The 16,117-nt window shown below is 43.2% G+C and overlaps 1 protein-coding gene across 1 annotated transcript in view; it reads right to left on the bottom strand.

Annotated features, from left to right (window-relative positions):
• LOC126161764 (ubiquitin-conjugating enzyme E2Q-like protein CG4502) overlaps positions 1-16,117 on the bottom strand; it is a 665,340-nt gene that overhangs the window by 46,644 nt on the left and 602,579 nt on the right. Inside the window, exon 6 of the mRNA XM_049917821.1 lies at positions 8,676-9,062. Within this exon, the coding sequence (XP_049773778.1) occupies positions 8,676-9,062 (387 nt within the window). The remainder of the gene's footprint in view (positions 1-8,675; positions 9,063-16,117) is intronic.

Below are 16,117 nucleotides of genomic sequence, written 5' to 3'. Positions count from 1 at the left end.
ATCGTCACGAAAATTTCAAAGGAAGGAAGATCATTATTTTATGTCGCGTCTACCACTGGGTCATTTGAGACGGAGGACAGCTCACACTTGGGCTAAGGGTACAGAAGGAAATCGGTTATGTCCGTATTATCGCAGCATTTGCCTCGGATGATTTAGGGGAAACTTAAATCTGGATGGGGAATCCATACATACCGCTCCTGAATGTTATATGTTATACAATGCATCACCTCGAACGGTATCAGACTTACGAAATGTAACAGAATAATTCCACAAACAGACTGACCAAAAGCATAAGAGAACTTTTGAAAAAAGTGGAAAGAATTAGGAAGTATGAATTAAATTTACTAGGTTTTAAAGGAAGAAAATTCCTTTCAATCAGGGCCTAACTTTTACAGGAATGCGCCGAAACAGCGTTCCTGCACTTGCTAGGGAAGTTTTTTGGGTTCCGTGGAATAAGTCGACACAGGTGATTTAAAACAGTGCACGTGTGTTAAATAGCAACATAACTATAATTTGCCTTGGCGCCGGCATCAGTAAACGTGACAATGGGAGACCAACGCAATGTGATCGGCAGGGGTATGGGGAATTCGTAATTGCACATGAGCCCTCATGGAACAGGAATATCCTGATCGCTATTCTAAATACTTTATAAATTAATACTGAACATACGTTCAGTGAGCACCTACAGTGAACTGTTTGAACTTGCGGCTGGCGGTAGCTGAAAACATGAGTTCATAGTCTCGAAGACTAACGACTTCTATCAATAAATAACGCGCGGAAATAGGAAGATAAGTGACACTGGTACAGGGAATGATGGTATCATCTGTCGTTTATATTGAATCCTGTGGTATTATTGTTTTGATTATGAGAAATTACGCTTTATAAACATCAATTTCAGAACAGTACTTTGTAAAAAAAAAAAAAAAGATTTCTCATTGTAAGTTTTGTCAAAATTTTTCAAACATCTAAACTTGTAATATTTATGGCTGGGAAGAGGGGGGGGGGAGGGGGCGGGGAGGTAGTTTGTATGTTTGAAGAGGCGTGTTCCGGCACCTAAAAGTTTGGAAATGAAGCACTGCTTTTAATTACTCAGTAGGTACGGATTGACGTAGCCTCCGCTCCTCTCTCTCTCTCTCTCTCTCTCTCTCTCTCTCTCTCTCTCTCTCCCTCCCCTCACTCTCTTTTCACACGTCACCGCTTTCGTAGTTTCGTTAATAATTAGAATTTCACGTAAGGTTACAGCCTTATATCAGTTAGCTATGATTTATATCGCTTAGATTGCGAGTTCTGTGAGGGATGTTCGTCTCATTAAGCTGAGCAACTGCTTTGATCTTGAAAGGGATACTTTTTCAATAGCTAGCACCTAGTAATCAGAACAGCTTTCAGTGAAGTAATTGACACTTTTAAAAATGAATTTGGGGTATCAGATACGAAACAGAGAGCGGATGTGACTTCGCTAAAATTCATGTCAAGATTCAGATCGTCCCTGAGTTGGACGAAATAATGAGAGCAACCCAGTGTCTAGAGATATAGAAGCATTTCACTATAAAGATATCATATTTCGCTAAAGAGAAAATTGTTTTACGTCGACGTTGCTCAATCCTAGAAATATTTACCTTACAGCAATCAATTTTGCCAGAGCCATTTTCATTCTCATTAAGCGGTATCTGAAGTGGTGACATTAATACCCTGGAGACTTCACAATTGAAAAGATTTTTGAGATGTTGTATTACATATATAGATAGTTGCATTTCGGTCATATGTGAATTTAATAAGTTTGTTTTGGGTACGTTAACCATCGCACCGAATTTTGTTCTCTAATATCCCTCGCTTCATATTTATCTTTTCCTACTGACGCGCATACCAGATGTTAACAAACGAATGACCGATATGAATAACATATTTGGTGCATCCAACTGCTATGGGACAACACACCACAATAAGTTACTGCAGCAGCAAGGTATGTTATTAGAGAATGTTGAATAATGATTTTATTACTATCGGCCCGCATATAAATGAAATAATATTGTAGCACAGGGTATTACTCATTTTGATTTCTGTACTCTTGATAAGCCAGAGTTGTCTGGCAGATTATTGCAGTAACAAGAAAAATATCTCGTTCGTGTTCGTTAAATGTCAGAATGGATTATCTTTCCTCTGTAAGACTGTAATAGAGGTATCTGTAGTCTTCGGACCTCTTCGTTTCCCACTCTACGTCCAAAGATGAACCCATCATTACACAGCTAAGTGTTTCGGACGGATGTACAGCGTCTACCTCAGACACTACGACGGTGTCAGTGCTTCATGTCATGCTAGTCTTCTGTCTGCACACTTCAGTGCATGTTTACACAACAGTGCACTCCAGTTAAGAAGGCTCTTACACGGTATCTGCCAAGAATATTCAGATGTATTTAAACATTAGGATTGTGTGTATTGTGTATTGAACCGGGGACCTAGAAACGACGGAGAGGCTTCGTCCCACTGTAGCCTCGGTGGTCCACAACCCCACAACAGGCCACAGCAGTCCACACACCCCACCGCCGCCCCACACCGAACACAGGGCAAATGTGCAGTTCGGCCCCCAGTGGATCCGCCCCCTCCCGGGAACGTCTCATACCAGACGATTGCAAGCCCAAATATTTGCGTGGTAGAGTAATGATGATGTACGGGTACGCGGAGACAATGTTTGCGAAGCAATCGCCGACATAGTATAACTGAGGCGGAGTAAGGGGAACCAGTTCACATTCGCAGAGGCAGATGGAAAACCGCCTAAAAACCATCCACAGGCTGGCCGGCACACCGGACCATGACACAAATCCGCCGGGCGGATTCATGCCGGGGACCGGCACACCATCCCGCCCGGGAAGCAGCGCTAGCTGGGCGGGCATCACTGGGATACTTAACGTTGTTACAAAATTCATACAATTGTTTTCCACTGTTATGATGATAACAGAGGTTCCAGCGTTTCCATTCTTCTGTAAATGATTCGTGTTGGTGTTTTGCACCCATGATTTGTAAAACTGATGTTTCGGTAATGTGCACACTTCTCAACACCTGCCTTCTCTGAGTTGAAATTATGAATTTGTTCTTGAAGTTTGGGGGTATTTCGTCTGTTTCATATATATGCGCACCACTGACATAGCTTTGTTGTGGCTGGTTCTCCCGAGGATCCCAGAAGTTCTCAGGGATGTCGTCTACTCCAGAGTCCCTGTTTCGATTTAGTTCTTTCAGAGCTCCGTCAAGTTCTTATCGCAGCATCTTGTCTTCAATCTCAACTTCATCCATTTCCTGTTCCCACCTTTTTTATGTTGTCTACAAGTCGGTTTCCTTCGTATGTCTTTCTTGCTTAGCACTGACCTTCCATCTGAGTTCTTATTGTTCATACTGGAGTTTCTCTTTTCTAAGGTTTTTCTTTGTATTTTTCTATATGTAAGGGGCGATCAAGAAGTTTCCGTTCGATGGTGTTGTTGCAGCGTATATGCAACTTAGCACGAATCCGATGCGGGTATATAAGTACCGAGATGTAGGCAATGGATTAGTGTGGCATTTGTGTCTTTCCGATGTGCGCGCCGTAAGAAATGCGACAAAGGATGCTGCTGCACTGCTGCATCAAGATAACGCGTATCTCCATATCGCAGACGTCGTAACGCAGAAGTTACGTCGATACATGTGGGAGACACTCGAGCACCTGTCTTATAGTCTTGATCTCTCTCCATGCGATTATCACGTCTTCGAGCCGTTAATAAAGGCATTGAAGGACTGACGATTCCTGTCGGACGGGGATGTGCAGTAGGCAGCTACGGACTTCTTCAGGCAGCAAGAAACAGTCTTTTACCAAACGCGTATCCTCAACCTGGTGCGTTGGTGGGATTATTGCCTCAGTGCTCACGGCGATTATGCATATTTGGAATACCGATTCTGGACTGTACGGCCTTCGAACGGAAACATTTTGATCGCCCGTTTTTATATGTATGTACGCATATTGCATATCTCCTAAGCCACTGGATCGATTCCAGTCAAACCGAATAAACATATCAGTCACTACCTGGATATAGCCGTTGTGGGATAAGAACCTCCTACCTCTCATAAAAAGGGTGTGGGCGGAAAGGGGACAACCTAGAAGCAGAACTCAGGAACTCAGGAACTCAGGAACTTCTGAAGAAATTTCAGCAAAATTTTGTACATGTGTAGCTCATTATTTGTACAATTACAATTATTTGTGTAAAAATACTACGGCGTAGTATAGCTCTCCCACCCTTAGGGGTAGGGGTGGAAGCAGGAAGTTGTGACATTTAAAAGTATCCGGTAATTACCGATATCAAATTCATTGCTCTGGGGTGGCTAGGATCGTTGGTGACAGGCCTGATGACGTTTTTACCCTTGGGGATGTGGGTGAGGGTACAAAGACAGTGACGTATGAGCATATCTCTGTACTGGCTGATGTAATTTCTGTCGAAACTGCCACACGTAGTATTTGCTGTATGGAAAAAGTTACTGTGACACTGAGACATACCTAGCACCCCCTGTGGCTGATGGTGAGTGTGAAATACTATCCCTTAAAAGCTTAAGTAAGGAATGCTGGGAACAACTGTGACCAAATATGGTATATACTAATTATTTGTACAAATAGACTGTGGGAGAAAATTACCCTTGATACCACATAAGGTGTAAGGGTTGATATGTAAAAATTTTCGAAAATGATCTGTTGGTATTTGTTTTCCGTATTTAGTTCATTTGTAATACTTTAAAAGTATGAAGTGCAATTTATCACTTACATGTATTGTTCAGATAGGTCGCAAAAATGAACACGACAGCCAACATATAATGTTGTCGGCGTGTTTAGGATCCATGGATTATGGCATATGGCTAAATATCACAGATACATTTGATGTCCTCTCGGGAGCCACATGGTGTAAAACGGGCAGTTGCCAGCGTCAGTTCTTTTTCTCGTAACGATAATCAGTTAACTGTTGTCAGTATGCATGAAACGAAACAGAAGGCAGTCGGTCAGATTCAGTGGAAGGGAAACAAAGCTAAAATACTGCGAAAAAACGAAACAGGGTATGAACGAACCCTAAGGGTTCAGGCTATACAGCAAAGTTTAACTACAATGCAGGCTGCTAAATCTAAAGATCAACGTGAAAATCTCTTACAAAGAATGAGGGAACGAGCGGGCTCATCACCGAATACTGATACTGATGAAATATGTCTTGTGTATGTCAAATATATGTGAAATATACACAGGGTGTTCAAAAATTCAATGCCCAATTTGACAGATTTTATGACGGAGATAAATATATTTCGTTGCTCAACAACATGCCGGAAATGCATACTGAATGAGCACGGAGTATCCAGGAGGTCATGAGGTCTGACTATGAATAAGACAGAGTTAAATACGTTTCACTGCTTTATTGTTCTGTGCAGCGTTAAAATAAATGTTGAAAACTTAAAACTTAACTTCGGCACAGAAGTTGTATCGACTTGGCAGGGCGCCTTGTGTTCAGTGGAAAGTGTGTGACGTATTGTGTTTGTATGTGACCTCCGCAAGAATTCTTGCAACTAACTCCTCCTCAGAGTCCACAGGCGTAAATACACTTTTTGTTCCATGTGGTCCCTGAGAAATAAGTCTAATGGGAGAGGTGCGATGGTCTTACCGGCCGACCCACCGATTGCCGAAATTACGACATAACACTGCGCGTATGTTTTTGCAAGGTGCGCCAGAGCTCCATCATGCTGAACCATGTCCTCACTCTGTTACGTTGGGGTCACTCCTCCAATAACGTCGGCAGGTGCTCTTTCGACAACAGTCTGTATATTGGCACCTGATGTAAGAAGGCATCAATAGGACCCAAGCAAGAAATGGCCCACGATATGGACCATATCTTTACTGAAAGTTGTCTCTGATAACCTCGCATAACTATGCATGTGATTTATGATAACTGTAGCTGATTTTCCGAGTAAATTGAGCCTCATCCATAAACAGCACAACTTCACGAAACAGAGTCTTCGTTACCATATTCCAGCAACTAGTGTACAAACGTAAGCCAAGGGGGGACAGTCATCTGGCCCCCAGGGCTTAAACTCTGGTATGACAAAAAGGAAAAGCAGCTGTTCACGCAACTCATTCGATACTAAACAACAGTGAACACCGAACTGAGTGGCTACTGCTAGTGTAGTTGCTTCGCGTCTGTTGTCAAAGCGGGGCAGAATGTCTCCCACACAGGTAGGTGTATGCAGCATTCATAAGCTGCCTGCACTGAACTTTTATATTATCGGCGTGCTGGCATTATCCACTCGATCGTGGATTTCAGAAAATGTGCAATAACGGGACAGCTTAGTGAAGGGAAACGTTCGTGGTACATTGGATTCCATTCAGCTGCAACGTAAACAAAGTGTATATCTAAGAGTTGTCTCCATGTATAGCACTCCATATAATATAATGAAACAGTCAAGCAGTTACTACAGCGCTACACGCAGTTTACTGGCTCAGTTTGGACATCAAGTTGTCGTAACCGTACGTGCCTTAATCAACTCTGGAGTAGCGATGTTTAAAGAAGGTACTTTTTGTTTATCTCTCTCGCCAAGGGCGGACTTAGATATCAGTACGCTGGCGAGAGCAACATGCGCTATCACTAGGGTTCGAAAACGCCGCACATAGAAATGGGATTTTTTATGGGCTCGTACCTCAGATTCTGTTGGCTATTGGTGATAGTAAGGTAGAGTGTTTTGGATAGTCCTTGGACTTCGGACTATTTGTATACCCAACAGAAGGGTCGTTTCACAGTATGTATCCTGCAGTACAGGTCAAAGTTTGAACATTACAAATTTCCTCCACTTAGGCAAATGGAGCAATCGGTTGGTTCTTTTTGAACTGCATATAGTCTACGGTGCGACTTAGGGGGATTTGTGGAGACACCATTTAGTTCCTGGCCAATTTCTGAGAAAACCGAAAAAAAGCGTTTCTCACGACTTTTCACCGTCAGCAGTGGATATCTAAATAACTAACAGCAGTAAATTGCTTAAATTTTAATGGTATATTTTCCAGGAAGATATCTAGAAGTGCCCTCTTCCCATTTTAAAAAAATATTTATCCGTCGTCGAGAAACATCCCAAAAACGTGGTTTTTCTGTATCAAAACCGAGCCGCGGATTCCGAGACGACTGTGGACAACAAATGGCTATGATTTTAACAATATATTCCTAAGATCCTGATCTCGAAAAATCTTGAAAATTTTCTTAATATTTCTATCCGTTTTCGAGATACAGAGGTTCAAAATTACTCTACTTGTAAACGTAAAATACGCACGTAAAAGCCAGTGTTAGGGGAAAACGTATTTATAAAGTGACGTAGCACGGAGAAATATGCTGTTAAGTGTCTCAGTCATGAACACGAGGGTTCTAGAAATCTAATGTTGTAGTACTGAAGCTCATGCTTCGGCCTGAGCCGTAAAATTAGTTTTGCGTTATTTCAATTTCACGTAAGGAAACTATCAAAGTTTTCTGACACATAAAGTTCTTTTCGTACGAGTGACATGCCCTGCTGTAGCAGTGAAAGGAAGGGAGCCAGCGGAAAAATGCTCCTATCGGTGCACAAAGAAGGCGAAATGTTCCCGTTTAAAAGACTCTGACTGAAAAGTGGGGCACTAGCTGTCTCATTCTGCTATCCTCAGCACCTTCAAAAATTTTCCCAAAAATTTTGGTATGCGAATATTAGCGTTCTTTGTGATGAGAGAGAAGGAGACAGTGGCAGTGGGAAAGCGAAATGTAGTAAATACTGGAAGACAGTAGACAGTGGTTGTGGTATACAAAGAATGAAGGAGACAGTGTCAGAAAAAGAGAAAGAGAGGAACATAGTGGAGGTGGAACATAGTTGACAGTGAGAGAACAATGATAGGAAAAGAGTAAAGGGGACGGTGCAAGTGGGAGAGGAATACAGAGAAGGAGAAAGTGGAAGTGGATGAGAGCCAGTGATAATGAGAGACAATAGTCCGTGGCAATGACAACGAGGAAGAGAGAGGTAGTGACAGTGAGAAGAGACAGCAGCAGTGTGAAGGAACGAAACAGATAGTAGCAGTAAGAGAGAGCCTGAGGGAGAGATTGACAGAGAGAGGAGACAGTAGCAGTCGGACACAACTAAGGAGACTGCGGCTGAGAGACAGGAGATATTAACTGTTAGAGAAACACAAGGAGGTAATGACAATGAGTTGCACTGAATGAGTGAGTGAGTATGGGCGAGCGGCAGTGATAGGTATGAGCGGTTTACAGTGATGGACTTGTGGGTGTGAGTGAGTTATAGTTAGAGGATCCTGTGGGAGCGGGAAGTGAGTTGCGTGTTAAAAAGAGCGCGAATATTTTTGTGAAAATTTGTAAAGGGGCTGAGGAAGGTGGAATGAGGCAGCTGGTATCCCACTTTTAGACAATTCTAAACAGGAACACGTTCAGTTTTTTTGTGCTCCTTTCCAATACCTCGTTGCTTAACGAAATATGTCTGCTGTCGGCTCCGCCATCAAATCTTTCAGTTTGGGAAATGAATTTTTACACATCCGGTATACGTGTGAAATATATGAGACATATGCGTATGCGGATGAAGATGCGAGCAAAAGGCTAGTTTTGAGTATGCTATGAGCGTAGTGTTTTCTATGTAGAATGATTACCGAACAAGAGGAGGAGACGCACCTGGCCCTTCACTATGCTGGCGGCGAACTGCATGACGACGGCTTCGACGGTGTAGGCGGACGCCCAGCCGCGCGGCGTGAGCAGCTCCATGCAGATGGCGCCGCCCTCCATGACGAAGCCCTTCTCGATGCGCGGCGAGATGACGCGCATGAAGGGCGGCGCGAACGGGAAGTTGTCGGGGAAGGCGAGGTGCAGCAGGATGCAGGGCACGCCCAGCTCGCGCATGTCGCCCGCCAGCTCGCTCTCCGCGTCCACGCGGAACAGCCGCACGTGCCACTCGAACAGGTTGTCGTTGACCAGCTCCACCGTGAACACGGGGTCGTGCCGCTGCTGCGCCTGCAGCCGCTGGATCTCTCGTAGCTCCTTCATCAGCCGCCGCGCGCGCACCTGTCGGCAGCGCAGAGAACGGGCTACCACGCGGCTCTATCTTGGGTCCAGTATTCTTGTTTATTTTGTACACTGATTTTGTTGTATTTAGAATGAACCAATATAAAATGGTACTAATACTCGCACTCAAAGCATATAAATTAAATGTTTGAAAATATCAACTACGGTTCAAGCAAAGAAATTAATGGGAAACTTGATGATAAAATGCGTCTACTGTTTTTATGGCATTCTTACTATGCCAACGTACTTTAAGAAGTCACAGTTGCATCGTCGGGTCTTCTGTTGGTACGTAACGTCTTTCATAACAACAGTCATCTTGTGGGTAGCTACACCGCTGGACATTAAAACTGCTACACCATGAAGATGACTTGCTACAAACGCGAAATTTAAGCGACAGGAAGAAGATGCTGTGATATGCAAATGGTTAGCTTTTCAGAGCATTCACACAAGGTTGGCGCCGATGGCGACACCTAAAACGTGCTGACACGAGGAAAGTTTCCAACCGATTTCTCATACACAAACAGCAGTTGACCGGCATTGCCTGGTGAAACGTTGTGGTGATGCCTCGTGTAAGGAGGAGAAATGCGTACCATCACGTTTCCGACTTTGATAAAGGTCGGACTGTAGCCTATCGCGATTGTGGTTTATCGTATTGCGACATTGCTTTTCGCGTTGGTCGAGATCCAATGACTGTTTGCAGAATATGGAATCGGTGGGTTCAGGAGTGTAATACGGAACGCCATGCTGGATCCCAATGGCTTCGTATCACTAGCAGTAGAGATGACAGGCATCTTACGCGCATGGCTGTAACGGATGGTGCAGCCACGTCTCGATCCCTGAGTCAACAGGTGGGGACGTTTGCAAGACAACAACCATCTGCACGAACTGTTCGACGACGTTTGCAGCAGCATGGACTATCAGCTTGGAGACTATGGCTGCGGTTACCTTTGAGGCTGCATCACAGACTGGAACACCTGCGATGTTGTACTCAACGACGAACCTGGGTTGCACGAATGGCAAAACGTCATTTTTTCTGAAGAATCCGAGTTCTGTTTACAGCTTCATGATGGTCGCATCCGTGTTTGGTGACATCGCGGTGAACGCGCATTGGAAGCGTGTATTCGTCATCGCCATACTGGCGTATCACCCAGCGTGATGGGTTGGGGTACCATTGGTTACACGTCTCGGTCACCTCTTGTTCGCATTGACGGCACTTTGAACAGTGGACGTTACATTTCAGATGTGTTACGACCCGTGGCTCTACCCTTCATTCGATCAATGCGATACCCTACATTTCAGCAGCATAAAGCACGACCACATGTTGCAGGCCCTGTTCGGGCCTTTCTGGATACAGAAAGCACATTCTCCAGATCTCTCATCAATTGAAAACGTCTGGTCAATGGTGGCCGAGCAACTGGCTCTTCACAATACGCCTGTCACTACTCTTGATGAACTGTGGTATCGTGTTGAAGCTGCATGGGCAGCTGTACCTGTACACGCCATCCAAGCTCTGTTTGACTCAACGCCCAGGCGTATCAAGGCCGTTATTACGGCCAGAGGTGATTGTTCTGGGTACTGATCTCTCAGGATCTATGCACCCAAACTGCGTGAAAATGAAATCACATGTCAGTTCTAGAATAATATATTGGTCCAATGAATACACGTTTATCATCTGCATTTCTTCTTGGTGTAGCAGTTTTAATGTCCAGTAGTGTAGATAACTCTTCAACGAGTTACCCCCGTCTGCCACACGCCCAATCACACTATCAGTGGCTCAAAAAGAAGTTCAAAATGCTTCAGTCAAACTTTTCATAGTAACATTAAAAGTCTGACAGGTATTAAACAAGTTTTAAATCCAAACTAAAATAATTTCTTCTGGACAACGCCATACATCCCATATTCTAATTATTATTTAAAAACTGGTCACCTGTAAAAAAAAAGACCCTAATTTTAAGTGTAGCTGCACGAGTAGGTCTAAAAAGTAATATACATATTGATGAATGATTTGAGGTAATCAGCCAACCAGTTGCAGGTATAAATGTTTATTGACAGCCCTTGACCATGATTTGAACAATTGTAAAATTGCTTTCTTCCGAAGTATATGGACCTATTGAGGAAGTTTTTCACATTATAGTTGAAAGGAAATATCTAGTGTAAAGGATGAACAAAACCACTGGATAAAAATATAATAAGCAAAAAATTAAGTAAAAAAACATATAGCCGACGACAAATTTCAGGCAAAAGAAACTCCATTAAAAAACATTCCCATTGGAGTTGGGCTAATGTTAAAATTATGCCAGTATGACAAATCCATTTTTTTCTGTTTCCCCTTTTTTCTAGTTCGAAAAATCCTAGGAACGTATCTTGACTGTGCTTCAGTCTTGTTTCCATTATGAATCGCAACGTCAGAACTGCATCTCTGGCGCTTTTATCTTTCCTAAAACCAAACGAATCGTAATCTAACAGATCCTCGATTTTCTTGTCTTTTACTTCTGTATATTATTTTTGTCAGCAACTTCCATGCAATGGCTGTCAAGTGTCAAGCTGGCTGTACGATAATTCACACACTTGTCGGATCTTGCTATCTTCGGAATTATGTGGATGCTGTTTTTCCTAAAGTCTGATGGTATGTCGCCAGTCTCGTACATTCTACACAACAACGTGAATAATCCTTTTGTTGCCACTTCTCCCAATGATTTTTGAAATTCCAATGGAGTGTTATCTACTCCTTCTTCCTTTAAATTCTGATTCTAACACTGGATCCCCTAACTTTTCCTTATTTACTTCTGTTTCTTCTTCTGTCACGTCATCAGGCAAGTCCTCCCCCACATAGACACCTTAAATGTACTCTTATACAAATCCTGTAAATTGACTTGTTTCACGTCATTTCAATAAAGAGACTAGTTCAAATACCTTACCTAACTGAGAAGACTGGATGATGATGTAGTGGCTTCTAAATGTGCATTGGAATTGTAAAAATTCCATAAAGAAAGTTGTTGTATTTTTTGTTATCTATTCAATTATTTTCATTGTGTCGACGTCTAAAGAACAGCCACTACGTCTACCTCGAACTGATTAATCTTTTTGTTTCCATATGGCTGGAAAGTGGGGACGTCTATGGTGAAATATTTTGCTATGGAGAATGAGGCACACACTCTGAATACTTTTCTTTCGCTCATCGGCGTATATTGTTTTCATTTATTTGCTGTCTGTTTGGAACCAATCACTGCCTCATCTTAGGGCACTTCAGCACGGTGATTAATGTAATACATCGGACAGCACCACAAATATAACCTTCTTCTTCTTCTTCTTCTTCTTCTTCTTGCTCTAGTGTGCTGACTGTAAGACTATAACTCTTACAGTTACCAGACCACAGTTTGAAATGGTACATTAACAGAGTATACTTGCAGTGGTAAATCACATTCAACACAGTGCATAAGTATCCGTAAGGTGAAACAGTAGTTGCTTGATATAGGCACCAAAAAGATTAAAGCCATAAGCAGAGTCGAGTGGGAGAAAAGTAATCAGAGAATGGGCATCATTCTCCACTACAAAGGGAAACCATGTTGAATTTTTACGGAGTAAGTACATACTGTTCAACAAATCTCACAAAATCCTACACTCTAAAAGTATAATAATCTGTTTAAACAGCAAAATTCAAAAAATAGGTAGCTTCATGGCGTTGAAACTATAAATAGACGACAGCTTGAGTTGGAAAACCGAATTCTTGATTTGATGAAGTTTCCTGTTTCAGATTTGTTTGCGTTATTTTACGACTAGAGCTATAAGTGAGCTTCAGATGAAGTTAATTATTTAGTCATCATATTTACGCTGTGTAATGAGTTAAGGAATAATTTTTTAGAAGAAACTTCGCAAATAAAGGGAATTTGCATCATGTGAAGATGTAACTACGAAGAGAAAGACTTCACTGTACGTCCCGAATTGCTGCTTGGGGCAGTCACACTGCGTACGGCGTTACTCCTGCCGTACGAAATTGACATATCCACTCTGTGCGTTTCAAAAAGGCTCTTAATATGAACGTAAATTCTTTGATCCTTATTTCTACTTTGTTGGTACGATGCTATGTGTTTTAGACTTTGACTGTGATCTGCTATATTTAATGAATACCTTTGTGTTATACCTATATTAAACAGCAAGCACTAGAGCGATGGTGCTCCATTCTGACAAATTTTCTCATTCACTCTCTAACCTTCCCCTTTCTGCCGCCTACACCCTTCTTTCCTCCCTTCCTCTCATGTGTGTGTACATCTATAAAAGGATTCATGCGGAAGGGATTAGGCAGCATAGAGCATGTTTTGTAATATTGAGTATTCAGGGATGACGTCCTTAGGCACTGACAAAGCCTTTGCGAGTGTCATTGTCAGTGATGTTGATTCTGTGGTGAATTTTTGCAGCAGACCTTGACTCTGAGGCGACTACATAAAATTCAAACACTCTCCTCCCGTACAACTTTGGAGGACGCGGTATAAATGGCGCAGAACGGCTGATTTATGGCGGGTGTAAAAGAAAGGAAGGCGGTCGTACTCCAGAACTGCTGTGGTCGATGGGAGGTCACACGAACGGCAGCCTCTTTCGCGTGACCAAGCATTTTGCCCTGGCGGCTCTGCAGCCTATTTCCGTCTCCGCTTGCAAGGAGCTCCATTTACCATTGAAGGCGTATTTCTTATAGATGGAGCAACATGTGGCTCGGTGATTTATGGTCGAAACTGAGGTTAGCAAAGCGCGTAACATTGAAAGTAGTTTACTTGACGGACGACTGGTTTCTCATAACTTCGATTCTTTTCCATTTTTGCGAAGTTACTGGCGAAACCACCACTGTAGCGCACGAGGGGCGTTCAATGAGGAATGCCGCACTTGTTTTTGCTCGGCTAGTTTCGGCTGGAAAGAAGCGGAATTTGTCGTGGGGCATTGTGGAACATTCCCGCTTCAGCGCCAATAGTTTCATGAATTTGCGATAGGTGGCGGAGCTATACGAAGCCTTCAAAATGTCATTTTTAACTGAGGTGCGTTCGAAGAAGAGAGCTGTGATTGAGTTTCTCTTGCCGGAAAACCAGAGCATCACAGAAATTTGTAGGCACTTGCAGAATGTCTACGGATTTGTAGGCACTTGCAGAATGTCTACGGAGACCCGACAGTGGAAAACATCACGGTAAGTCACTGGGTGAGGCATCTATCATCATCGCGACAAGGTTGCACAAACCAGTCCGATCTCCTGTGTGATTTCCGGCCGCACACAGCTGTGCATCTTGCAATGTTAGAACGTGCAGACACTCTCATTCGAGGTGATCGACGGATCACAATCAAACACCCCCAGCTGGATGTCTATGTTGGTAGTGTTGACACGCTTGTCCCCTACTTAGGTTCCTCCAAACTGTGAGCCTGCTGCGTTTCTCGCCTACCGACTTCATCTGCTTGGCTCAATGACGGATGCACATCACACGGAGCAGTACATGGATGATGACGAGGTTATTGACGCAGCAAGGCGCTGGCTCCGACGTCGACTAGTATAGTGGTACCATGCGGGCATAGTGGCATTCCCAGTAAGATGGCGTAAGGCCTTCGCATTGAACGGAGATTATATCGAAAAATAGTGTTTCATAATCAAAAGAGTATGGAATAATATAGTGTTTTGAAATCTGAATAAAACCAACCCGCTTTCAGAAAAAAAAAATATTGAATTACTTACTGAACGTCTCTCATACACAGGGCGATTTTGCTATACGTGGACAAACTGCCTGAAATGACCCCTGAGACAATTATGAGCAAAGAAGGGGAAATGAAGATATGACCGGGAATGCATTCTAAGTGAGGTACACCTACTTGAAGGTGAAGATAAAGAAATCGTTAGCTCCAAACTGAAGAGGGCAATGGGATGAAACATTATCACGTAGCAGTGACGTTACCCTTCGTATCACGACAGGCACGTCTACCACCAAGCAGGGTAACTCTCAGAAAGTGCAGACATACCTCGCCTCTAAAACAAGGCGGTCGCAGGTAATACCCGCCATCAAGGTGAGGCTGTAGCGTTGCTAATGGTTCGCTGCCACCAAACCAAGGCCATTCTCTGCATCGCACAGGTGGGTGTTGCGAATGTTGAACATACCCCCCTCGTAAAGGTAACCACGTCTGTGAACAGGATGTATGGCAAATACCAGCACCGTGGCGGCATTCGAGGAACCAACGACGGAACCATCGCCGAGGGGGCAAGTCTAATAAGGCCTGCATGCGTTGGAAGTGATACGGATAGTGGCAGTTTTGGGGAATATTCTACACAGTCGTCTGGCTTATTCCATATAGTCGGGTCAGCTGCCGGTTGCTGATTCTGGGGTCGCTGTCAACTATCTTATACGCACTTTCAAATGGGTGTAACTCCATTAGAGCACATTTCCTGCCATATGTTCAAAGACCGCTTTTGCTTCGTATTATGTCTGGGATTTTTTCCTGGAGATGATCCCCATATATTAAGAAAAATAATCAGTTGTAATAATTTGGGAAAACATTAAAGAGCTGACAATAAGGTCGAGTAAGTTTTAACACATTAAAGGTACACAAAAATGCTAGTCGCAAGCCAGAACACTGTAATTTGCTTGAGGCATCTCTTCACAGTACACAGTTGCATGTTTGAAGATAGAATGGCAATTGTTGCTGTGTGTGTGTGTCAGAGAGAGAGAGAGAGAGAGAGAGAGAGAGAGAGAGAGAGAGAGACGAAATAGCTAGTGTAGCCAGCTTGTTCTGAAGCGCTCTGGATGTCAGCTAAAGAACGATCCTCGATGGATCGCTGTTGGCTAGTGCGAAATGGGTTCGATGCAGACTGAGGTAGTGGGTGTCAGGGATGGGTTTACTGTTGAAATTCCAACAGCGGACGTTCGAAAAAAGTATCAGGTGACGTAGTCATTCTTCCCATGAAAATCTCGCAAAATCAGCACGACGAGAAAAATCAGAGAAATTAGAGCTCATAAGAAGGTTTATCTACAGGCGTTCTTCCCACGCATCATTCCCAAATGCAACGTGGAAATGATATTGGTACATATGTA

Source organism: Schistocerca cancellata, chromosome 2, assembly GCF_023864275.1.
Source record: "Schistocerca cancellata isolate TAMUIC-IGC-003103 chromosome 2, iqSchCanc2.1, whole genome shotgun sequence".
In the NCBI taxonomy this organism is placed as follows: domain Eukaryota; kingdom Metazoa; phylum Arthropoda; class Insecta; order Orthoptera; family Acrididae; genus Schistocerca; species Schistocerca cancellata.
This window is presented reverse-complemented; position numbering and strand designations above follow the sequence as displayed.